The following is a 24,524-nucleotide window of genomic DNA, read 5'->3' as shown; positions in this document are numbered from 1 at the left end:
AGGGTGGCCTGGTTGAAGTGCTTCAGGAGCAATGGAAACAGAAAAGGTTAAAGGAATTCAGAGGAGGGAGCAGTGAGGGTTGAGGAAATCTCAGATGGCCTCTTGGAGGAGGGAAGACTTGGCTTGCCTCTTGAAGAATCAGGAACCGCATTCCTGGCCAGAGGAATTCATCAGCCAACTCATTTCACCTACAGGTGAAGGGTCTTCTCCAAGGCTCCCAATTAAGTAGTATAAACTATGAATGATTGAACTGGGTCACCTTGGCTGAATTCCAGATTGGGGGAGGGGGGTGTTGTGGCCCTGCACAATGGAGGACCAGACAGGACCACATTGGGAAAAACCTGTGGGCTGAAATTCTGGGACAAATAGCCTGCTTGGAAGGAGGGGTAGGGAGGGAGGCTGCTGATGGCAGAGGTCAAAGTGACCTTCGGTGGGTGGGCAGGGCAGTTTCTCTGTCAGGAGAGAGAGGTGGGGAGAGGCTGGGGCTGCTGATCCAGTTTCTGGACTCGATGTTGCTTTATAAAGGGCACAGAAAGGGGGAGGGAAGTCTGGCCATGGGGAGCTGCTCTGGGACTTGGTTGTGGGGAGGGAGTGGAAGGGACCAGAAGCTAGTAGCACTGGGCAGGCCAGGACCTGAGTGTCCTCCTGTCCACACTTGCCCATGTGCCCAGTCTGCTGCCTCACACTTTTCTTCACAGCTGGAGGGTGTGCACCTTGAGGGTGCGGCTCTGTTGTCTCTGGCCCCCAACTCCACGCCTGGGTTGTGTGGGTTCTTCATGGAGTTGCTTCTCCTCCACGCCCGTCTCCACTCAGCAGCCTAAGGAATCTTTTCATTTTAAAATTAATAGACAGTTTTTAGACTTAAAACAGTCTCCCTCCATTTTTTAATTTTGAAAGATGTCAAGGATTCAGAAAAATTGCCAAAATGATAACAATGCAGCTGCGGATACTCACCACTTAGATTCAATTATTGTTGACACTCTGCTCTCTGTTTTTGGAGAACCAAGTAAAAGTAAAAGTGAGGTGCCAACACCATGGGGCCTCAACCCTCTGCCCCTCGGCGAGCAGTGCCCAAGAATCAGAGCCCCACAGGACTGCTGCCACGCCAGGCATCATCTAATGTCCGGTCTGATTCAAATTCCTTACTGTCCCTCAAAGGTTCTTTGACAGCTGTACTTTCAACCCCAGTTTACGAGTTATACTGGGTCATATGTCACTTTAGTTTCCTTCCTTCATTGCCTCCTTCCTTTTCTCTCTTTTCCTTCTCTTTCTCCTTCTTCTTCTTCTTCTTCTTTTTTTCTGTCGTATTGACTGTTTATAAAGTCCAGGCTAGTTTTCTTGTTGAATGTGCCACATTCTGGATTTTTCTGATGAAAGAACCCCTCACACTGTCCTTCGCGGATTAATACTGCAAAAGTCTGAATCTGAGCCCGGTGTTACCTTCCTAAAAACCTTGCACTGGGCTTTTCAGTTGTGCCTTGAATGAAAGCCAACTTCCTTATAATGGGTCCACAGTGCCCTGTATGGAGGGGCCTGGCCTCTTCTTACCCCTCCCCCTTCATTCTGTTCTGGGCATCTTGGCTCCCTTCCATCTGTTGAATATGGCAGTCTTAAATGTCCCCTCCTGTAAGGCATGTATTGCAATTTGTAATTACATGAAGTATCTATTTGTTAATGTACTTGGCTAACGTCTGTCTTGCTCACTGGCAGTAAGTTCCAGGAGCACGGAGAACATGTTTGCCTTAAATACCTAGTTAGTACCTAGCATGGCATCTGATACACAGTAGGCAATCAGTAAATATTGATCAAATGAATGGATGGATGGATGGCACCTAGGGATGACCAGGTGTCCCTCCATTCCTTGAACTACCATCTGGAAAGTTAGTTGGGTCTCCAGGCTTCTCTCTGGGCATCCCTGAACTCATTCACTTTAATCACAAAACTGTATTCCCAATGCCAGCTGCAGCCAGGAGTAGTCAACCTGATGTCCCAGCCAGGATAGATAGACTTTCTCTGGGACTCAGAAGATGACATTGGCTGCCTTGGCCCATGTCAGTTTCAGCCTACAGTGCCAGCAGTGTTTACTAAGGGTGGCTCAACGGGGCCAGCATTCAATACTGATGCACAGTCCATCTAAGATCCAGCTGAGATCATTTTTGGCTCCTGAGCACAGAGGGGAAGAGATGGAGTCTGGGGCTGAGCTACGAGCAGCAAATCCCAAAACAACATCTGCAATAACTTACTTTAGCTGATCAGAGCAGGCAGAGGAGAGAGCCCTCTCTGGCTCCAGTCATGCTCCAGGCACTGGGCTAGTCGTGAGAGGTACACAAATGAACAAGACTGACCTCAAGGAGCAACCAGTCTAATGTGGACAGAGATAAATGCTGTATAGAGCCGTATTCATTAGAATCTCTGTGTGAAAGTGGGAAAAGTTAGGGAAGGCTATGTAAAGGAGGCGGCATTTGAACCACCTTGAAGGGGAAGGAGGAATTCTGCAAACAGGCAGGAGGAAAGGCACCCGGACAGAGGGAACAGCATGAGCAGATACAGAGGGTGCAATGCATGGTCAGTGCTGGGAGAGGTGAGTAGTCCCCTGGGGCTGCAGCTGGGCTCACAGTAGAGTCAAGAACAGAAGAAAAACCTGCTAATCTGAACTGTAGCCACAGTTTGATGAATCTGGATCTGGCTGAGAAGTCTGAATTTTATTTGGTAAGTTGAGGGAGCCATCTGAAGCATTTTGGCAGGAGAGGGCACAACTGTGGCTGCACCCGAAGGAGGGCCTGGGGTCTGGCAGGCCAGCAGGAGGTGGTTGTAACAGCCCAGGAGGAGGAGGAAGAGGCTGCCAAGGGAGCCAATCTGAGTGACTCAGTGAGACTGTGTGAGGTTGGCTGCCAGAGCAGAGGAGAGGGTAGGCAGGGTGACTCCCAGGTGTCTGATTTGGGTGCCTGAATAGCCAAAGGAAAGTGGTGGGTAGAGGATCAGATAGGAAGTTAGACTTTGGACTTCTGGGTTTGGATCCTGGTAGAGATGCTCAATGTGTGTTGGGGATAGGTGGGCTGCTTGACGAAAGACCAGATTTAGGGTGCAGAGCAGGAGAGTGTGCAGAGAAAGGGCAGCGAGGGGCAAGAGCCCCTGGGATCCAGCATAGGGGCGGTCCCCGTCTCCTTATCCTGCCCCCTTCTCTAGCCCCAACTCAACATCCCCCTCACTCTCTGCACTCCAGCTACTGCAGGCCTTCTTGCTGCTCCCTCACACGGTTCTGGTTCTTTCTGTCTGGAACATTCCACCTTCCCTCTGAGGGGGTGGGGACTGGGAGGGCCTGGAATGTTGACAAGGTAGCAGAGCCTACAAGTGTCTATCGTTTGTTTTTCTTTAAGGGAAAGGAACCAGATGGGATCATAATTTGATTGCAGAGGCAGGACAGCAAAAAGCCCATTTTAAGATGGGACAACGTAAGCAGGTTAGTAGTGGAGGGGAATGGGTGGGGAGGGGAGGCATGGGAGAGGGAGACAGAGCTGGGGAGAGAGCTAGCTGAAGGACAGGAGTTCAGGGATTCCGAATGGCACTGGGATCCAGGGCACAAGTAGACAGGGGCTGGTTTTGGAGAAAGAGTAGAAAACAATTTATTTTCTCTGAGACAAGATGGAAGGAGGAAAGGATGAATGCTATTCTAAATGGGAACTCCATTCTTTCTTTAGGCTTTAAAAAAGCATTTCCCTGAAGGGTCACACTATCTTATCAGCAATTTACACCTCAATGCAAACAATTTTCCAGACCATTTCTGACAGCAGGTTTAAGTAGGGGAAGGGAAGCCCTAGTCCTTTGGAAGGACCCTACTGCTCTACAAAATGCAGGACTCGCCAGCTAACCAGTGAGAACAGCAGAAGAGAGAACTTCCCCTCTAGATAAAAGGGGGTTTCTCAGGATCTGAGGTCGCTGGGACCCCCTACCTCTACCCGCAGGTCCGGGGGCTTAGAGGTTGAGAACTGGCAAGGCTGGCGTCCAGTCTCCTCCTTTCTGCAGACGGGGAGCCGCACTTGCTGGGTTTCTGCAACAAGAACCTGCCTGCCGCACCCCCACTTCCCGCCCCCTCCTTGGGGGGGCTCATAAAAGGGCAACGTCAGAAGCGGCTGTGTCAGCACAACCAGGCCGTCTCCCGTTGGAGACTCAGGATAGCGCCCCTTTTTGTGTGCATCTGGGAGGAGCTTTTTGGGAACCCCATGCTGGGAGGTGACCGGAGGAGTGGAGCAGGCCCCTCATCATCCAGATACAGGCTCTGACTTGTAGCACATTTCTCTGGGGCCCATCCCAGCTCTGCCTGTCAGACTCATCCCGGGAGTGCAGCCAGGGCTGCCCCAGGCCCCCAGTGGGAGGCATGGAGGGGAGGGGGAGAGGCATTCTCAGGACCCTGGGTAAACCGGAACTGCTGCAGGCAAGGAAAAGCAGGACAAGTCACAAGGAAAGTGTCAGTTCCCAGGAACAGTTTCACCTTTGGCGGTGTTTAGCTCCTTGGTGGCTGATAAACTGGACTTCTCAGCAGACTGTGAGCTCAGGCAGGCCCCTTGGTCTCACACTGGGTCCCTACACAGTTGCTGGGCTCTTCAGATATTTCTCTCTGGAAGTCCAGCTTCTAGTTGTTTCTTGGTAAAGTTCTGGTGGCTCTTCTCTTGCCTGAAGCACCCAGACCTGCATCTTGGCCCCTGGATTCCTGGGTGTGGGAACCAAGGGTTGGTGAGGGACCCAGGGCTCTGACTCACTCCACTGCGCCTGTGGGGGTTGTTTGCTGAGGTAACCTGGGTAGCTGAGGTTGGAGATGGGGCAGGTCAATGTGCCAGGGATGAGGGCATCAGCCGTGGGTTGTGGAGGCAACAGCCAGGGTGGAGTCAAGGTTATCTGGGCCCATTCCCAATGCTCAGCTTCCAGTCCAGCTGGCCTATCCTGAACAAGGCTTACATCAGCCCCATCCCACTGCTCCAGGGAGGGAAGGAGTCTAGTTTTCAGCTCACTCTAGAGGAAGGTAAGCCACACATTTCCAAATGACTGGGAGTTAAGATTGTTCCATTCTTTCTGTAACCCTTGCTCCTAATCGCACCTGGCACAGGGCAAGCACTCAGTAAATGAGTATGTGTAGCTCTATGTGCCTCCTGCTTGTGTGTTTTTGTGTATGACCCCAGGGAGGGACCTCAACCACAAGGTCATCCTTTCATTCACAACTGTTTTTCTGTCCTGTGGCTTTAGGAAGAAGGAGGTATAGACTTTCTGCTCACAGACTAGTTGATCCACACAGCAGCTATTTTCCAGTCCTCCACTCTTTTTCATGAGGCAGGCTCCCAGCCCAGTCCACACACTGACCCATCGCAGGGCAAGTAGGGAAGGTTGGCATGGGGAGCTGGGCTGCCAGCAGCATGGGGCAGGAGGCTCTCTCTGCATAAAGTGGCAGGGAGTAGAGATCCCAGGTGCAACTAGCTCCGGAAAACTGGTCAGGTGAGGTGGTAGGTCAGCCAGTGGGGGAGGTGGAAGGAGAGAGCCAGGAGCCAGGCCCAGGCCCCCAGGGGCTCAGAGCCCCAGCTGCTGCCCTCCCACAGTGCTTTGAGGGCCAGGGAGAAGAGCAGTGCCTCCTGGCCGAAGATCACAGGCACCAGCAGCCAAAGAAGGTAGGAGGGGGAGCAGAGGAGGCAGCTGGAGTGACCTGTAAGGCTAGATGGGAGTGTTCAGGGCCATTTGAAAGTTTCTAACCCCAAAGCCCAATGGGCTTTTCAAACAGGAAAGAGCGGTGTGTGGTAGTGACCAAAAACAGCCTCCTGCTCACTATGTAAACTGCCTTTCTTCAAACCGAACAGTTGAGGCTACAGGAATGTGTATTTCTCATCCTTCTGAGTAAATGGGAGCCGCCTGCTCTTTTGTCCTCTTGCCCTGGCTTTGTTATCCCAGAGCTGAGGGCAATGGCTACGGTAGGCATGGGCTAGTGAGCCCGCCTGTAGCCAGAGAGCCACTGCGGTCACCCCTTCAGGTGCTCCTGTTTTGACAGGGTTTCCAAGTAGCAAGATTCAAAGGATCAGCCCAAGACACCAGTGGAAAGCCAAACATATGGCTTCTTTCCTGGGTACCAAGCCCCAGCGGACCTAGGCAAGTTGCTGCTTTAGGGACCAAGGAAGATGAATAAAGCTCCTAAGTGACAGGCCGGTTCAGAGTCCTGTTCTCATCCTCCCAAAGGAACACAGCAAACATCAAGCACTGCCAAGGAGTCAGGGCTCCTGGTTTCCACCCGGCCATGTTTTCTCATCTCCCTTCCCCACCTTGTACTGCCTTCCCTATGACAGAGGAGGTATAAACATGTTCTCACCCTCCCGCCTGGGACTGTCACAAAGATAAAGATCATCTATAGGAAGTCTTTTAGACTCCTAGGGGAGAAGCACTAAACTAACATAAGGTGTTATTAAAATAGTGCTTATAGATGCAGATGAGAGGCGGCAGATAAATAAAGAGCCTAAACATCGTCCTCCACAGAGAAAGGGTGGGTTCGCTATTAGGGCAACAGTGGGAGCTCCAGAGAAGTGACTAAAACCTTCTCCCCACCCCCTACCCCCAGGCCTGTGGGCTCTATCAATCCTCTGGGGTTGCAGCTACAAGCTGCCAGGCAGTTGGGGACGACTGGAAAGAGAAAAGTAGCTATTATGTGGCCCTGCCCCGTGCTTTTGTGTCTAGGGGCTCTTTTGGATTAAACAGTCTCATCACCCTGGTGTCTCCCAGCCTCCCTCCCTCCCAATGGAGCCCTTCCTAGGGAACAGAAGTGCTGTGAGGCTTTTTATATCAACTCTGGTCCCTAAGCTAGCCGTACCTGACTGCTTTAATAAGGCAGGAACAACTTTACAAAGGAGGACCCTGCCCTTGCCCTGCAAGCCTGTGTGTCTAAGACTCAAAGTTTCCACTTTCCCCTTGAGCCTTTACTAAATCTACCCCTGCCTTCACCTACCTTCTCAAAGGCTCTCTGCTAAATGGAATAATGACCTTATCTAGGAGGGAAAATAGAAGTGAGCATGGTTCCAGGGAGAACTGTTAGAGACAGGGCTCAGGTTCTGGGCAGAAGATTGAAGAATAGTCCTACCCTCCCTCAGAGATGCTTTATTACATGGTTTCATTAGTCATCGGTGACTGGATCCTATGTCCAAGCGAGAAAAAAGGAACACTGCGTTGTACACGGCGGCAGACGGTTCCTCTTTTAGCAATGCAGGCAGATGGGGTGGGCGATGAGTGCGTGCTTGGCTTCCTTGACGGTGGGCAAGCTCTGAGATTCCAGCTGATAGAAATGAAAGCCTGGCCAAATGGGAGAAAGGAATGTTCAGGAATCAGTGACCTCCATGTTCTGCAGCTGGTTCTCCAGGGCAGCATCGCTTGCTGCTCCTTTCTTTTTGCTGCCCTCCTGCTGCTTCTTCTGCTTCTTCAGTGGTTCTTGGTCAATGGGTGCAGGCTTCACAAAGGGGATCAGTTCTTGGAGACCTGTAAAGGAAAAGCCAACCAAATAACCCTGGGTTTCTCAGGAGTCAAAGCCCAGGGACCTCTGGGGAGAAGTTCCACCACACGACAACAGCGGGCACTGCTTTCATTGACTCTTTTCTTTCCCAGTCTGAATTTTAGCTGCGTTTAAACAGAATATCACGTCTGTACTGGCTACTTTTCAGCCAGGCCCCCTGCAATGCCCAGCACCAGAGGACAGGCAAGTTTTGGGGACAAGAATGTACAAGAAGACTTGGTGCATTCTGAAAGGGGCTTACTACTGAGAAGAGTGTGAAGACAAGAGAAGAGGAGGAAGGTGGGCTGGGCTGGGAGTCTCACCTGGCGGCATGAACTCCTTCAATTTCTCAGGCACAATGATGCCCTCTTCTGTCTGGTAGTTCTCCAGGATGGCACAGATGGTGCGAGTAGTGGCACACATCGTGGCATTGAGCATGTGGACAAACTCTACCTGCGAGGAGAGGGTCCCCAGAGGAAGCAGTTACACTCAACCCTCAGCTGGTCTTACTGATGACCAGGAACCAGCCACTCAGCCAGAACTCCCCAGCTGCCAACTATCTAAATCCAAATCCAAAATCAAATAAAAAATGGGCTTTATACATTATTGATCTCTAAAAATTGAACTGTATTTGGTATTCATTGCCTATTAGATAACTTCAGGAGATTCTTCATGTCTCCATGAGTGACCAGTGGTAGGTCCCAGTATTTTGATTAGGGTCTGAAAATTGGGTTTGAAGAGAGAAGCTTACAACTCTTCTTGGGTGAGAAGAGGGAAAACACTGCCTCCCACTTGTTCTATGTAGACAAATGGGGATTACACTTTATCTGGAGTTACGAAAAACAAAGCCAAAAAGAAAAAAGCTAGAATTACCTTATAGAATAGAGCTAGATTCAGGTTTCTATCAAAATGGACTCAGTCCTGATTCAGTGAAGTTACTTTCAGATTCCCTTTTTGGTCAGATTTTCCCAGGATTCTGGGAAATAACGTACTCCAAAGACTCAGAAATAAGATGGATCTACTCTGCACCAGAGGCCCTGCTTCCCAACTCCCCAGGAGCCGTCTACCTTGTCCATCATCTTCTTGGTTTGCCCGTATCGGATTCGGAGCCGGCGAGCCTGATAGTCTGTGCAGTTAGAACAGGAGACTAACTCACGGAAGGCTCCTGAGCCTGGAAACCAGGCCTCCAGGTCAAGCTTCTTACTGGCAGCATGATTCAAAGATCCTGTAAGGAAAAACCCCCAGAATTCATGAAGGAGGGATGGTATTTCAGAAGGCTAACCTTTAGCAAACCCGAAGAATTCTTTAGTTCACAGCCTATCCCCAGAAGTGAAATCACGCCTAGATATTCTTATCACCAAAAACTCCCAAGGGAGAAGAGTGTGATATTTTAATTAACGTGGGCGATTAACTGGATTGCGAGCTGTTTCTTTGTGTGGCAGCTCAACTGGTCAGGCTGGAGTTTGTGGGATGCAGAGGAGGGAGGCCGATACCTGAGACAATATTCACAATGTGGTAAGGGATCCCCAAAGACTGGTAGAACTCCTCTGCAGTAGTAATCATCTCGTCGAACATCTCCCAGGACTTGTTGTCATGTGGCGATGAGTAGACGAACTGTTCAATCTGCAAAGAGGGACAGAGGGGATGGTGATGGCAGCACAGGGTGAATAAACTGAAGACTGAAGGGGGAGATACGCTCACAATGAAGACCCATTCCTACACCCCTGGGAGTCAGGCATGGCTGGGGCTCCTGGCAAGAGAGAAGGGGGTTGAACTGGACTGGCTGGGGCCACAGCAAGAACAAAAGCTTGTGCAGACAGCTCCTCACATACGTGCCAGGTACTGTGCTAAGTACTCTCCATGTGGTAACTGGTTTAATCTCCACAGTAGCCTAATGAGGTAGGTACAACTATTATCTGCCTTTTACAGAGAAGGAAACTGAGCACAGAGAGGTTAAGCAGCTTGTTCAAGGTTACACAGCTGTAAGTGGTGGAGCTGGCCTTTGGACTCAGGCAGCCTGGTTCCAGAGTCCATGCTCATCACCCCTCCACCACGCGCTTCTCTGGCTCTTCCCAGAAACACAGATGGTGGTAACGAGAGGAAAGCCTGGGGCTGGGATGGGCCTGAAAATACAGATCCCGTCTCTCCTCCAACCACCCTGGACAGATAGAAGGGTCCTATTCCTCACCCTGACCTGTCTACTCACCTTCTCAAACTGATGGACTCGAAAGATGCCACGGGTGTCACGGCCGTGGGAGCCCACCTCCTGGCGAAAGCAGGTGGACAGGCCGGCATATTTGATCGGCAAATCCTCTGGCCGAAGCCACTCATCCCGGTGGAGGGCAGCGATGGGCTGTTCGGAGGTGGCGATCAAATACTTCTCCTCGTAGGTGTTGTCATCAGACTTCTCACTGCCTTTGCCAATCACCTGTAGGAGGGTAACATTTACCAGTTAAAAGTGAATGAGGAGGACCTCACCTCGAGCAAGAAACCAAAGAAGAGTCAAGTGATGGGAGGAAGAATTTTCTTCAATCTCTGCCTAGGAATGAGAAAGAAATGCTAAAAAGACAAGGGAGGGAATAGGTCAATCCAAAATGAGGTCCCTACTAGAGATCAAAGAAATGCAAATTAAAAGGAGGTAAAATGTTCTGATGATATTTTTACTTTATGTAATAAGTGAAACACTTATAAATGATGTATGATGTCAATAATGGCAACTGTGAAATAAAACCTGAACTGGTAGCAATATAAATTAATCCCACTGACAAATGTCTATGAGGCACTTAGTAAGCGCCACGTCTTTTTTGCCAATGCTGGGCAAAAAGACAGTCTCTGCTCTCTTGAGTGCTTATGGGATAGTGTAGTGTGATCATCCTTGAAGAATTCTCACTGCTCTAGAGAATTATTAAACTGAGGTTATCAGACAAGAGGTACCAGTCAAAATTCCTCACTATGGAGACCTGTGACTCTCCCGGCCTATGGATTCAAGAAGCATCTGGATAAGAGACAGAGAATGCAGGAAACACAGGGAGCACCTGCCACCTAGTATTTCTCATAATCCTCCATATAAGTTTCTCCATGGTGTCACTTGCAGGGCATCCTTCTAAAATTCAGTTAGTGATTATCCAGTCTTGGGGGCTGGGATGAGAACAAGAGAAAAGATAAAAAAGGTCTCCTCTAATAACGTATATGTTCCTCTCATTAAAAGGAAGAAGAGGAGGACACCAGGCTGTACTAACTCTCAGGGTTTGGACAGAGCATTTTATTTCCCACTGCATCTTCAATGAAAACCTAACTTTGAACTCACCAACAGGACCTAGTGGGCAGAAGGTTCTAATTATTAACTCATCTCTCTACATAAGCTAAATCAGATGAGGCCAAGAGCAGTTATCTAACTATCCCCTACCTGGGTCTTGGGAGGCAACAGCAGATAAGAATGAAGTATACCCCCCCTGCCCCCGCCATGACAGAACAGTGTTAAGGGAGAGGGACAAGTGAGATGTGGACACTGCTGTGATGAGCAGCTGTTTGCAGAGACACTCTAGAAATTCTGAGTGCTGGGCGCAGGTGGCGGGTGCTACAGCTGGTTATGAAAGCTGGTTCATCAGAATGACCTTCTGAACCTCAACTCAAATCCTCTGGCTCTCCCTGAGGTGGTCCATGGTTGAGAAAGACCCACAAACTGGAAGCTACATCCATTCCAAGGAAAGTATGTCTCACCCTATAGAAGCTTCCAGTCTGGGGTCAGGAGTGGGAGGACATGGGAAGATCAGCCACCTCTACAACTTCCTTTTGTCCACATTTAATAATAATATATGAGCTTCTTTTCTAACCTCACAGTGCTAAAGCACACTCAGTTTAGAGACATCACATAGACTATCTGCGGAACGATAAACTAGGCTCTGTGTCTGCGCTGTTCAAATGGGAGCCACTAGCCACATGTGGCCATTTAAATTAAAATTAATAAAAATTAAAAATTTACTTCCTCAGTTGCACTAGCCACATTTTAAGTGCTCAACGATCACCGCAAGAAGTTCTGCGGGGCAGCAAGGTTAGGTCTTTGAAGTTAAACTTCATACCTTAAGAAGTCATTCTGCCACACTGCCCTAGGCTACTCACCTTATAAAGTTCTTCATCAAACTGGCTGAGCTGTGCCACCTCCTGCATGACCTCCTTCCGCATGAAGAAGGGGGTATAAATGGGAATGTAGCCCCGACTTCCCAAGGTGCGCAGGGCATACTGGATGAGTGCCTGTTCCAGGAACACCAGGACTCCCTAAAGGAGCAGAGACAGCACTGTGTGATTGCGTTCCATCGCCACCATGTTCGCCTGCTAGTATTTACCCTCAGGGGCAACTGGGGGCAAAGAGGAGGCCACGAAGACCACAGATCCCAACAACAGACTCAACTCATGTAGTTCTTTCTTAACACACTAGTTAAGCCAGCATATCATCCACAGAGAATTCCCTTTAAGATATCAGACCAAGGGAAAAGGCTTACCTTGCCCAGGGTACATGGGAAAGTTTTCTTGTGCTAATTCTTAACACACTAGACTCATTTGCACATGTAGACCACATCTATGTGTGTGTCTAGATGGACAGTACTTCCAGAAATTGTTTTGCCATGTCTTTCTGGAAGGCTTCCCTGAATTCATCTGCCTTCTGTCCCAGCTAATCTGGACCTGCTGCCTCTGCTTACCCGTTCTCATGGCACTCTGGGCCCACTCACACCACAGCACTTGTCACAGTGAGTTCTGACTCTTTGTTACTTGTTCCACTGTCCAATTACACTGAGCTCCTTAAAGGCAGAGGCTGTTCTAACTCAGTCAGCAGAACATGTGTTCACTACAGAGGATCGCTTAGTGGCTTTTGTTCTAGGGAATCCTGATAAGCACTCTCCTGCCTTAGAAAGAGAATTGTATCTAATTGCCAATAAGTCTGTAGTAGAAAGGCAAGTGCAAGTGGTACACTTGTGGGCTCTTTAACTAGGCTATGTTTTCTGCATTTGTTTTTCCCCCATTCTTTCTTTATAACCAGCCTCCCTGGTTGCCGACTCTTACCTTCAGGAAGTATCCTCGACTCCCAGCCACCACAGCCCCCTTTTCGCCTTCAAAGCCATCTACCATCACCACCAGGTCCACGTGAGAGTACTTCTTCCTGACTGTACAATCACCCCAAACCCTCTCTACTTTGTTGTCCGCATCCTAAGGAAACAAGACCAGAAGAGAAAGACGCATTATCTCTAAATTCTACAACCTCTGTCTTTCCAAATCCTACTCCAAGAACAACTCAGAGCTTTGTGAAGCTACTGCTTAACTCCAATATTAGGCTCTGATCCTTGTGTACAAAGAGGAGGGAATGTGCAAGAGAATTTGTGCTCAACAAAGAAATAATAATTTATAAATTCCCAGAAGTGATTCTAACCATGGAGCCAAAATCACGATATTGCAAAAGATCTGTAGTATTCTCTCATTTTTTACCCTTTTAAGTGACTCCTTGAAAATCCTGCACGCAGACATTTCCTTGGACAATCAGCATTGCCTGGGGTACAGAGGAGAATGTAGATTTTTTTTCCAGGCTCTCATTGGTCCCGGGGCCACACGAGGGTGGGCTGGGGGCCCTGACCTCCTGAGTCTGCCACCCCAGCCTTCAGTGAGTTTAATGTTCGTTCACCAGGGAATGAATGAAAGAGGCACAGATGGGCCCTGGCAGGGCTGGGGTGTCAGGGAACAAAGGCTGGGCTCAGAGCAGCTTTGTGCTGGGGAAGCTCCCACTCAGCAGGAAACTTTTATCATGCAGATTTCCCTTCAACCTGCAGCTTCTCAGCAGGGTGTGGGTGAGGGGTGAGGGTGATTTTGCAGATCCCTCCCACAGGACTAGCTGCTACCAAGGGCAACAAGCAGTGGAGGACAGCAGCCCGATTGCGAAGAGATTTCTGTGCCAGGAGTCTCCCTCCACCTACCTGCTGTCTCCGCTTACTTCCCAATCAGGCAGGGATCTGACTTCCAATTCTCAATTGGTGGGCAGAGCGAATATACAAAGAGCCTGCTTCTATTATGCTGGGCGTCCTCCTCCCACCCCACCCCCTCCCCAACAGAGAGGGGCGACGTCGCCAGCCTGCTGTGGCACTGATGCCTACCTCATCATTACTGATGGGCACAGAGGGGTGCAGAAGGTTCCCGATCTCTCGAAGGTTCTCAAACCGCTCTGCTTCCAGCTTTATCCGCTCGGCATCACACTTGAGGATGGCTTCGTCGATGAGGAGTCGGACTTTTTTGATTTGGGAGACTTTCAGGTTCTGAAGACAAACAGGTCAAGCCCATCCACGGCGAGTCAAGGACAGAATAGGAAAAAGGTTCTGTGGCCCTAACCGTCGAATGACAACCCTTGTGATAGCATTTTAAAAATGGACACTGAAGGCTTTCAAAGAACTGAGATTAATTTCCCACAGGGATACACAGTCTTTGACAAATCCACTGGCAGTTTCTTTTGGGGTGCCTAAGGCAGAGATGGAGAAATTCTGGCCACTTTTCTTGTTCCTCTATATCTCAGGAGTTTTAATGCCTTAAAACACCACTCTTTTTAAGAGCTCTTTCCACCTGCACTTTCTGATATTCCTGACTATACCAATTTGGCTCTCTATTATTTACCACATTTAACTGTTCTCTAGGAAAATTATAAATTTATTAGGAGCAAGAGACCTTGTCTTAAGTTTATTTTGTATTCCTTATTTCAGGTGCTTCAAACCGTACCCTGATTTCTTGGGGAGCCCTCAGCAGGTAGGGCAGGACGGGAACAGCACCCCCAACCGAGACCTTCGAGCACAGCAACTTTGCTTTTTTGTGTTTTGTTCTTGCTATGCTTTTGTGCTATGGGCTTTAAGGAAGGGTTCAGTGACTGAAAAACTTGAAAATTACTGCTCTAGGCCTATTGTAGTCAATATTGACTGAATTACAAGCAATCAAAAATTCCTTGACTCTGCAGAAATGGAGTTACATAAATCAAACATAGTTCAGTTCCTTTTTTCTCTTCTTCCCACTCGACTTTTCCTCTCCTCCTGTCTCCACCTCTGCCATCTAATACTCAGTACAGAGTATAACAAGGGCGGACGGGGACATTTCCCAGCTGCAGAAATTCAAGGATGCCACAATGCTACGTGGGGCAGAGTGTCAGTACTTGCTTGTCTGGGAGTAAAGCTAAGATGAAAAAGCAGAAATCCCAACCTGGAAAAGGACAATATCTTACATTTAAAGTGTCTGCAGTGAGGTCATCGAGATTTAATACATCTTCCGGAATGGACTCATCATTTCCCATTGGCTCTTTCTTCTGCAGGAGAGGGGGAAAAAAAGGAACCAAGTAACAACAACACAAAGGCACAATTAACTATAGAGAAGGGTTTTTGTTGTTGTTTTTGTCCTTAATGGAGGCACTGGGTGGGGACTGAACCCAGGACCTCATGCATGCCAAGCACACACTCTACCACTGAGCTATACGCCCCACCACAAGTAATTATAAAAGAAAATTTCTGACATATTTTTTATAAGTGCACACCAAATTAATATATCATATAAACTAGTCACAAAACTGTCTATATAACTTAGTCTCTAAAAGATGCAAAACATGGGAGGAAAAATTAGTAAATTGGAAGCAAGAAATCAATGTTTCAAGTCCCAGTCCTGCCACTTTCTAGTTTTCTGATCCTGGACAGATGGATTAGCCCATCGGGGTCAGAGGGTTGACACCATCAGGAACCTAAGAAGAGAAACGACATGGACGTAGAATAGTTATGGCCCAGAGATCGTGTGAAAATGCTCAGGAGCCAGCGCTGGGCAGGTGCCTGCACGTGAATTTGTGAACCTTCCTTCCCCTGCTAAGAATGGCCCCAGCCCTGAGGACTGAGGCTAAGGGGGAAAAATGGATGGGATGATAGAATATTAGGGAGCCAAAGAAACACAGTTTTTGAGGAAAAAAGCCACAGAACCCGGAACTAAGTTTAGAGCAATCAATGCAATTTGGCAAAATGGCAGGGCTAAATTTTTTCCCTTCTGGTTTCTCTCCTCACCCTTCTTTACGATATTCTGCCAAAGCATCATTTCTAATCCTTGCCCAAAGCCATGGAGAAAATAATTTTAAGAGTTAAATTAAATTGAGATAAACAAAATTATCAAAGGTCATTATAACAAGACATGTAAGACCCCAGTAAGACACATAAAAGTAAGTTGAGAAGAATTTGGGTCTGCTCTGCAAGTAAAAGTAATATATAGATGTATTGAAATCATGTTTAGTGTCCTAAAGATTTATTTGACAGCCATACATCAAAGTGACAAGGATTCTATTCAAAATTCAACTTACACCCTCAGGGATTCAAGCAAAATCATCTTAAAAAGTTGGAAAAGTCTGAAAATATCAGAATGAGTCTTGATGAAAACAGGCATTGAATTACTGAGTAGAAAAAAATGGCCTAAATCTCAAAACTTTCCATTTAGTAGTCAAGATAGCTGAGGCTCTCTTGCTATTGGATAATCCTTTAGGGCAGCAAATTCAAGTTCTGAGTTCAAGTTCTGGCTCTGCAGCTAACTTAGGGCATGATGTGAGGCAAGCCCCTTAATTTCCTAAGCCTATTACCTTACCCTTTTAATAGGACTGACAAATGTACTACATACACTCCAGGTTTACAGCAAAGATCAAAACCAAAATGAGATGTATATGAAAGCGTTTTGAATACTTTCAAGTGCTATACAAATTAAAGCACTGTAGTACTATTTCAACAGACAGCAAGCCAGAACACTCCTTGCAGGGCCAGCAGTAAAGGGAACTAAAAATGTTACTGCAAACGAAAACACTTACTCCCATCTTCTTGCTCTGAAAAACACTTGGCCGGCACTATCTTTATATGTGCCCCAAAGAACACATAGGCAGGAGTGTATGTGGAAATTAATATAATTATGGGGCCTCTGACATGCAAAAGACTTAGCTTCATGAGTCCCACATACAGGACTCATGAAGGATAATCATACAGGAAGAAAACTCTGTGATTATCGATATCAATTTCTACAGCCTGTGACAGGCTGAAAGTGTAACAAAACAGAGTTAAAGAGAAGGATGCAGACCATCATAAGTATAAGGTGCTAGAATCCCAAGGGAGTCCATTAGTTATGCTCTTTCCTGGTTCGGGTTCCAAAATTTCCTAATTTTTTTTTTGGTTTGGCTTAGAGGTTTGCAACTTAAAAACAAGACAGATTATAGGGTGAATTTAATGTTTTTTTAAAAAACGATTAAGGGCTAAAAGGGTATTTTTGAAGAAAGATTCAAAACATGAACTAATCTAATTACCAAAGTAAGGCTGAACTGAAACAACATTCTTCAAGGACAGGAAGGGTTTCTGAATGAAGGCCAGTAGCTTCTTGCCATCCATTGTTACTCCCATTGCTAAGTAACTACAATGTTCTAGGCATTATGCCATGTTTTCTATATTTAAGAAATTCAGTTCCCACAATTGTATTCTAAAGTTTGTGTTAGAATCATCATTCCACAGACAAAAAAAAAACTGTGGCTCAGAAGTTAACTTGCTTAAAGTCACATAACCAACAGTCTAGGATTTGGACTCCATATCTGTGCTCTCTTCATTAAAGATAAAGAATCTAAAATCTGCCACAAGAAAACCTTTCTGGCATTGTAGGTTAAGCTCAAGAAATAACTGGAAAGGATTACTGGTGAAATTCATACTCTTATTATAAGAACAGAACAGACAACGAATGACATGCGTGGCAAGAATCTTATCTTGTGACAGACTGTGTCCCCCTCAGATTCCTATGTTGAAACCTAATCCCCAGTGTGACAGTATTTGGAGGTGGGGTCTTTCAGAGGCGATGAGGTCAGAGCCCTCATGAATGGGATTAGTGCCCTTATAAAAGATGCCCCCGAGAGCTCCTTCCACCATGTGAGGGCACAGCAAGACGACTGTCTATGAACCAGGAAGTGGGCCCTCATCAATCTGCCGGCGCCTTGAACTCAGACTTCCCGGCCTCCAGAACTGTGAGAAATAAATTTCTGTTGTTTATAAGCCAGCCAGTCAATGGTATTCGGTCACAGCCGCCCAAACAGACTAAGACATACCTGAGGACAGAAGATGGACTCACTGATGCTTCAAAGTGCCTCATGTCTCTCCCCACTTTCCTTTCTTTCTTTCTAAAAATAATTTTCCCCCTTTGGTAAGAAATTCAGTATCTCATAGGATCCAACACTAACTTAGAAATTATGTGAGTATTAATTAAGAATAAGGTAAATTACCTCTGCTCACGCTCTCAAGACTGTTACTCAGTTCTCTTACCTTCATTTTCTCTCCAATTGTCTTGCTGCATAAGTTCTTCAGTTTGTTCAAGTTGTCTGCCCGAAATCTGCCTGAAGAATGAAGAACCCAAGAATATAGCAAAGACAGGCACAAATGTTGACACCTCCGTTCCTAATCATGGCTCCTTAGGACTAATCTCAGCCCAAGGCCAGAATGCAGGCAGAGCTAAAGGATCTGCCTCAGGAAGTTGTGAAATCTTACAGCTTTAGAATCCCCAATTTAGTTGGCATATATTGGTGACTACGATAGGATTCCCCAGCAATTGGTGACAAAGAAAAGGCCACTCTGGGACTGAAATTTAAAAGTATCACAACTTGGATGATACCACTATAGATAAAGTGACATATCTGAGAAACCCAGAAAATACTCAAGTAACTATAACCAGTTCAATTATGTCAAAATTCATTTAAAGAAACCCTGTGGTATGCACCAGAATCTAGAAAAAAGGCAGTCATGTTCCTATGAACTTGGCTGCTACATCTCTGTGCTAGAAATGGTTGATGTTATTCCCTTTGCTTTGACACAGTGCTCATCTGGCAGCCTTGAGAATAATTCAGTTTCTTACATTTTGGTTTCTTTTGGGGAAGACAGTGCACTAAGCAGCCTGCATAGGTATTCTGGCCCAAATTAACATCTTGGTATTGTCTAACCCTGATTAGTTGGACCTCTTGACCAACAAGCACATGAAAAGATGTTCAGTATCGCTAATTATCAGAGAAGTGTAAGTCAAAACTACAATGAGGTATCACCTCACACTGGTCAGAATGGCTATCATTCAAAAGTCCACAAACGATTAATGCTAGGCAGGGTGTGGAGAAAAGGGAATCCTTCTACACTGTTGGTCGGAATGTAATTTGGTGCAGCCATTATGGAGGACAGTAAGGAGGTTTCTTAAAAACTGAGAATAGAGTTGCCATTTGATAGAGCAGTCCCACTCCTGTACATAAATCTGGAGAAAACCCTAATTCAAAAAGATACATGCACTCCAACGTTCATAGCAGCACTATATACAATAGCCAAGACATGGAAGCAATCTAAATGTCCTCTGACAGACAAGTGGATAAAAAAGACATGGTATATGTATATACACAATGAAATATCACTCAGCCATAAAAAAGAATGAAATAATGCCATTTGCAGCAACATGGATGGACCTAGAGATTATCATACTAAGTGAAGTAAATCAGAAAGAGAAAGACGAATATCATACAACATCACTTACACGTACAATCTAAAAAAAGAGACACACATTAACTTATTTACAAAACAGAAACAGACTCACAGACAAGAGAAAACAAACTTATGGTTACCCAAAGGGAAAGGAGGGAAAGAGGGCCAAATTAGGAGTCTGGGATTAGCAGATACAAACTACTATGTATAAAATAGATAAACAACAAGGCCCTGCTATATAGCACAGGGAACTATATTCAATAGCTTGTAATAACCTATAGTGAAAAAGAATATATATGTATACTGAGTCACTATGTTGTACACCAGAAACTAACACAACATTGTAAATTAACTATACTTCAATTAAAAAAAATAGTTGGACCTCTTGAATCTAAGCTTTAGCAACAATATGGTAAAACTCAAGCTTTGGACAGGTAGAGATAAGACAGCACCTAGACATGACTATCATTTAAGGTTTTGCCAAACTTTAAACTAACCTTCAGCACAAAGTATATAACTACTTTTTCAATCACTTATTCACATTGATTACAGAGATGGAGAACAGACTAGTGGTTGTCAGGGGTTAGAGGGGGCAGGGGGAAGGGAATGGACTACAAAGGGATGACAGCAAAAGGGATCTCTCTGGTGATGGAACAGTTCTGTATCTTGTGTGTCAGTGGTTATATAAATCTACACATGTGATAAAAATCACATGGAGCTACAGGCACACACAAATGAGTATATGTAAAATTGGTGAAATGTGAATAGGGTCTGTGGACTGTAGCAATGTCAATTTCTTGGTTTTGATATTGTACCAGTTATATCAGATGTTATCATGGGTGAAGGACCTCTCATACTATTTTTATAACTTTCTGTAAGTCTATTATCTGTAAGTTTTTAAAAATTTGTATGTAGTCCTGCCTATTGGCAAGGCCCTGTGCTAAGTGTTGGGAATATTAAAAAAACAAAACAAAACAAAACAGCAACAACACTGTACCAGGTGCTGGGAAATAAAAGAGAAATATGACAATTAAAAAACAATATAACAATACTGACTGTTTCAATCAATGAATAGAGCATATCCCTTCATTATCTGTAATCTCTCCTAACTATTATGTAGTTTTCAGTGTAGGGATATTGAACATCATTTACTAAATATATCTGTAGGTATGAGATGCTTTTTGTTACTTGTATTCAATATTTCATCAAGAATAACATTAGCTCCGGATGCTTGATAAATACGTACTATCAGATTAAGGAAGTTCCTTTCTTTTCCTAGCTTGCAGCATTTTTATCATGAGCAATCAGACATCCACATTAAAAAAATGAACTTCGATCCCTATATCACATCATACACCAAAATCAATGTGACAGAAATCATCCACCTAAAAGTGAAAGGTAAAATAATAAAACTTCTGGAAAAAAAATTGGAGAATCTTTTCAGTACCTTGGGATACGAAAAGGTTTCCTAAACAGAACACAAGAAGCACAAATTACAAAAGAAAAAAATCAATAAATTAGATATCATTAAAATTAAGAATTTCTATTCATTAAAAGACAAAGCAAAAAGATCACAGACTGGGAGAAAATATCTGCAATAAATGCAATCTGACAAGATCTTGTATACAGAATAGGTAAAGAATTTCTACAAAATAAGAAAAAGACAATCAAATAAAAATTGGTCAATAGGCTTGAACAGACACCTCTCAAAATATGCTGTCCAAATGCTAACAAGTACTATATGAAAAGTACTACATGAAAAGTCAGTATATTTAGTCATCAGGAAAATGCAAATTAAAACCACAATGAGATACCACTATATATCCACCAGATGGGCTAAAATTAAAAGGATTGCCAATAGTAAGGACAAGGATGTAGAGCAACTGGAACTCTTATATATTGCTAGTGGGAGTATCAACTGCTACAACCACTTTGGAAAACTATTTGGTAGTATCTACTAAATCTAAACATATGTGTACCATATGACCTAACAATTCCACTCCTGGGTACATACCCAACAGAAATGAGTGCTTATGTTCACCTAAAGACATAATGCTTATAGCACCTTATTCATAATAGCCTTAAACTGGTAACAACCTAAATGTCCATCAACAGAACTGGCTGGTATACTTACATGTTGGAGTACTATACAGCAGTGAAAAAGAACCAACACTCCTACAAATAACAACATAGAATAATCTTACAGATATAATTTTGAGAGAAAGAATTCACAGGCAAAAGTATTAAGTCCATTTATATGAAGTTCAAAATCAGGCAAAAGTAATTTATGGTGATAGAGGACAGAATACTGTTTTTTTGAAGGGGTAAGTGACCATGAAGGAGCATGAGGGAGCCTGCTGGAGTGCTGCAAATGTCTTAGATCTTGATCTGAATGATGGTTACAGGGGTGTATAGATTTGTAAAATTCACCAAGTTGCACAAAAGATTTGTACACTTTACTGAATTTACGGATTCATCTCAAAACACGTTTTAAAAGGTTGCATATAAAAATAGTATAAATGCCAAAACAGAGTTATATAAGATAGCATATGGGATCACACATCCTAGGCGTGGCTCTGGACTAGCTAAGACTGGGGTGAAAGAGAAACAGAAAGTTATTCTAATAAGGGCCTGGTTTAAGGCCTGTGAAGTCGGGTTAAGAAGAAGTAACTTCAACTGATAATTCCTGTAGTTAGTAATTCAAGATATACAAAAATCTAGTGACTTTGGAAGGCATCTTGACAAATGTTTATTATACACCCAAGTGTGTCCTCATTATATTACTCTGAATTAAAAAGAAGAAACCACAGTTCGAATCCTTAAATTTTGAAGAGGTGTGGTAAACCCCAATGTGGTGCTCTGACTCCAAGTCATGTCAGACTCCTGTGTTCTACACAGAGCGCTAGACCTTGGAGGTCTACAGGCAGACAATTAGGTATAGTTGTAATGGAGGGCCTTATGAAGCTTCCTGTGTCTTCAGTCAGGGAACATGATCTGAGTTCTTCATGTGGCTCTGGGTTGCAACTCCTCATTATAGCTAATGACAGAAGAACCCTAACCTCTGATCTGAGGTTCAGATGTAAAAGAATCTTGAAACAAGATCTGTCAATGTCCACCATGGGCAGCCAGTGATGGGAAAAATCATTAACTTCCCTTGGATACAAAGAGAATATTGGTTAGGGATGTCAAGTAGAAAGGAATCAAATCAATAGATACGTTGAAAATAAACTACGCCAACTGCTTTCCATATGGAAAAGCAAAGTGCCCTGAACACAGAAGATATTCATGAATTCAACAAATCTTTGTCAGGCCCTTACCAAGGACCAGGTGCAGTGCTAGGATTATATGTACACATGTATATATGTATATCCGCTATGTATATGTATACCCTGGGTACTGACATACAGATGAATAAAACACAACCCTGTCCCTGGTTCATCCCCTCACCACATATCCACTCCTTATGTAAAAGACAGAACTTCCCATAGACATGTACATTATACACAAGAGACTAGGTAACACATTCAAAGTCACTGAGCAGCTGGAAAATAGCTAGACATACAAAAATCTGATACTTCTGACTTCTGACTCAATAAAAGTGTCCAGTCTAGTTTATTCCCTTCCTTTTAACTTAATTCTGTTGCAACTCAAAACTTCAGATTGAAATTCTGGTGGTGGGATTTCATAGTCAAGTAAACCACCACAGTGGACTTGACTGTGATGTACAGAAACAGCAGACAATCTGAGCTAAATAAATATTCTCCTGGTACCCAATACCCTTATGTTACTGACTCTTCCTTTGGCTCTTTCCCTACCCCTAAGAAAATTAACTTTCCTAATAGAAATCCATCACAATTTTGGACAGTGACTGCCTTTGCAGGGCGCTGTCAGAAACCTGGCTCGCAGCTGGTTGCAGACCTATTGCATCAGATAAAATAAATCACGTGTTTTAACAGAAACTGGCTAGTTAGTGACTACTCCAGCTAATCTAGGCAGAGGTTTCTATTTAGCCTCATGAAAGATGCCCAGACCAGTTCCAGGTTCTAGCCCAACTCTGCCAATGTCTTTTCTGGAAAAATTCCACAAATCACAATTAAATAGCCTCAATAATTACAAGCTTTTTCTGGCTTCACCACACCCCTCTGCCCTTGTGTGATCTACCACTTAAGACTATTCTCGGTTCTGAAAGATCTGCCCACAGTTCAGGGGAATAGCCTTCCCAACAGCCCCAGGATCCTTGCTTTTAGCCAGGGAGCGGCCTCCAAAGTTCCAAAATGCTTTCAGTATGGGCAGAGTGAACCTACTAGGTGCAGATGTGACTCAGGTAGGCTGGAGTCTTTGATTCTATCAAAACAAAGGGAGACTACTCTGGCCTTGTTGAAGATGAGAAAAAGACCGGAGGCGACCAACGATTAAGTGTTAGGAATGGGGAACCCCCCTCGCCCCCAAACTCTGGCCCTGACTTTCTCTTGGCTACCCTTGCGGCCGGAAGGCTTGACAGGTCTTGATGCGCATGCGCCATGCTCCTTCCCCAGACTCCGGAGCAGCCAGCGGCACCCGGCACACTAGGAACGGAGGTCGCGTGGTCCCCGCAGAGGGAAGAAGTGGGATGGTCCCGGCTCCTCGGGTGCTGTTTAGGGCATAGGGAGAGCTTCGTAGTCACCGCAACTTGGGAAGGGTCTGACAAGGGGGTGGAAGCTGTGGCCTCAGCAGCGGTAACAAGATCCGAGAGATGAAATTGGGTTTAGGATCCGGGGATACCCCGAGCGACCCGGTACTTACATCGTCGCCACTCGCTGTCTGCCTTCACCAGCTGATCCACCAGTCCTGGGTCCTTGAAGCGCTTCTCCTGTGTCTCTCGGATAAGGGCTGGGTCCCCTCCTTTATCCACCCGAAACAAATCCAGATCCAGCACCATCGTGCCGTCTCCCGGGCCGACGCTAAGGGACGCGAGGTTCGTTCCGCAGCCGCCAGCCAGTGACCGACGCACTGCACCGGCGCGCTGACCCGCCCTTCCCGCGCAGGCGCAGCTTTTAGGATTGTGCGGACGCCCCGCCTCTGGGCGGGAAGAGGTTGTGTAGGAGGTAGCGGGGCCGCGGAGGCGGGGCTGGGGGGGCGGGGCTTCTTCCGCTGCGCCCGGGACTGGCCCACTAGCGGGCCTTGCTGCTCCTGGTGTTCTTCCCCGGCTCTGACTGCCCTGTAAAGGAAAAGCCAGTGCCTGTTTCCGCCTCATGTTAAAGGGCGTATCTGAGGCGAAGCCTGTCAGTATAATCACTGGCTTGGAAGCTGGCACCTCCTATAGATGCCAGTTTCCGCCTTACAAGCTTGAGTCCTAAGATTGGACCCTCTCTCTGAACCTCTCCTCTCTTGTCCATCTTGAGACAAGAATATGCCTCCATATTTTAGTCCCCAGATTACCTCAACTCAAAATCCCTGCTCTCCTGCCTCAGAGTTAGGATACCTTTCTTAACCAGATAACTCGGTGAACAGGACTG

The 24,524-nt window shown here is 45.7% G+C and overlaps 1 protein-coding gene across 1 annotated transcript; it reads right to left on the bottom strand.

The window, feature by feature from the left end:
- Window positions 1-7,102: 7,102 nt before the first annotated feature.
- On the bottom strand, window positions 7,103-24,054 carry SARS1 (seryl-tRNA synthetase 1). Its single transcript, XM_006179942.3, has 11 exons — window positions 23,812-24,054; window positions 17,839-17,909; window positions 14,754-14,834; window positions 13,648-13,806; window positions 12,569-12,712; window positions 11,630-11,785; window positions 9,717-9,938; window positions 9,004-9,133; window positions 8,578-8,735; window positions 7,834-7,963; window positions 7,103-7,497 (listed from the first exon to the last, which is right to left on the bottom strand). Exons 1-11 carry the CDS (start codon window positions 23,945-23,947, stop codon window positions 7,340-7,342), a joined length of 1,545 nt encoding a protein of 514 aa, XP_006180004.1. The 5' UTR covers window positions 23,948-24,054; the 3' UTR covers window positions 7,103-7,339.
- Window positions 24,055-24,524: the final 470 nt, after the last annotated feature.

This window comes from Camelus ferus, chromosome 9, assembly GCF_009834535.1.
Source record: "Camelus ferus isolate YT-003-E chromosome 9, BCGSAC_Cfer_1.0, whole genome shotgun sequence".
NCBI lineage: Eukaryota > Metazoa > Chordata > Mammalia > Artiodactyla > Camelidae > Camelus > Camelus ferus.
This window is presented reverse-complemented; position numbering and strand designations above follow the sequence as displayed.

Excerpts from the sequence above, each read along its gene's own strand:
- SARS1 (XM_006179942.3), bottom strand. The coding sequence starts at position 23,947 with ATGGTGCTGGATCTGGATTTGTTTCGGGTGGATAAAGGAGGGGACCCA. Across the intron at positions 11,786-12,568 it reads GTCGAGGATACTTCCTGAAG|GGAGTCCTGGTGTTCCTGGA; the intron begins GTAAGAGTCGGC and ends CTGCTCCTTTAG. Across the intron at positions 7,498-7,833 it reads GAAGGAGTTCATGCCGCCAG|GTCTCCAAGAACTGATCCCC; the intron begins GTGAGACTCCCA and ends TTTCCTTTACAG.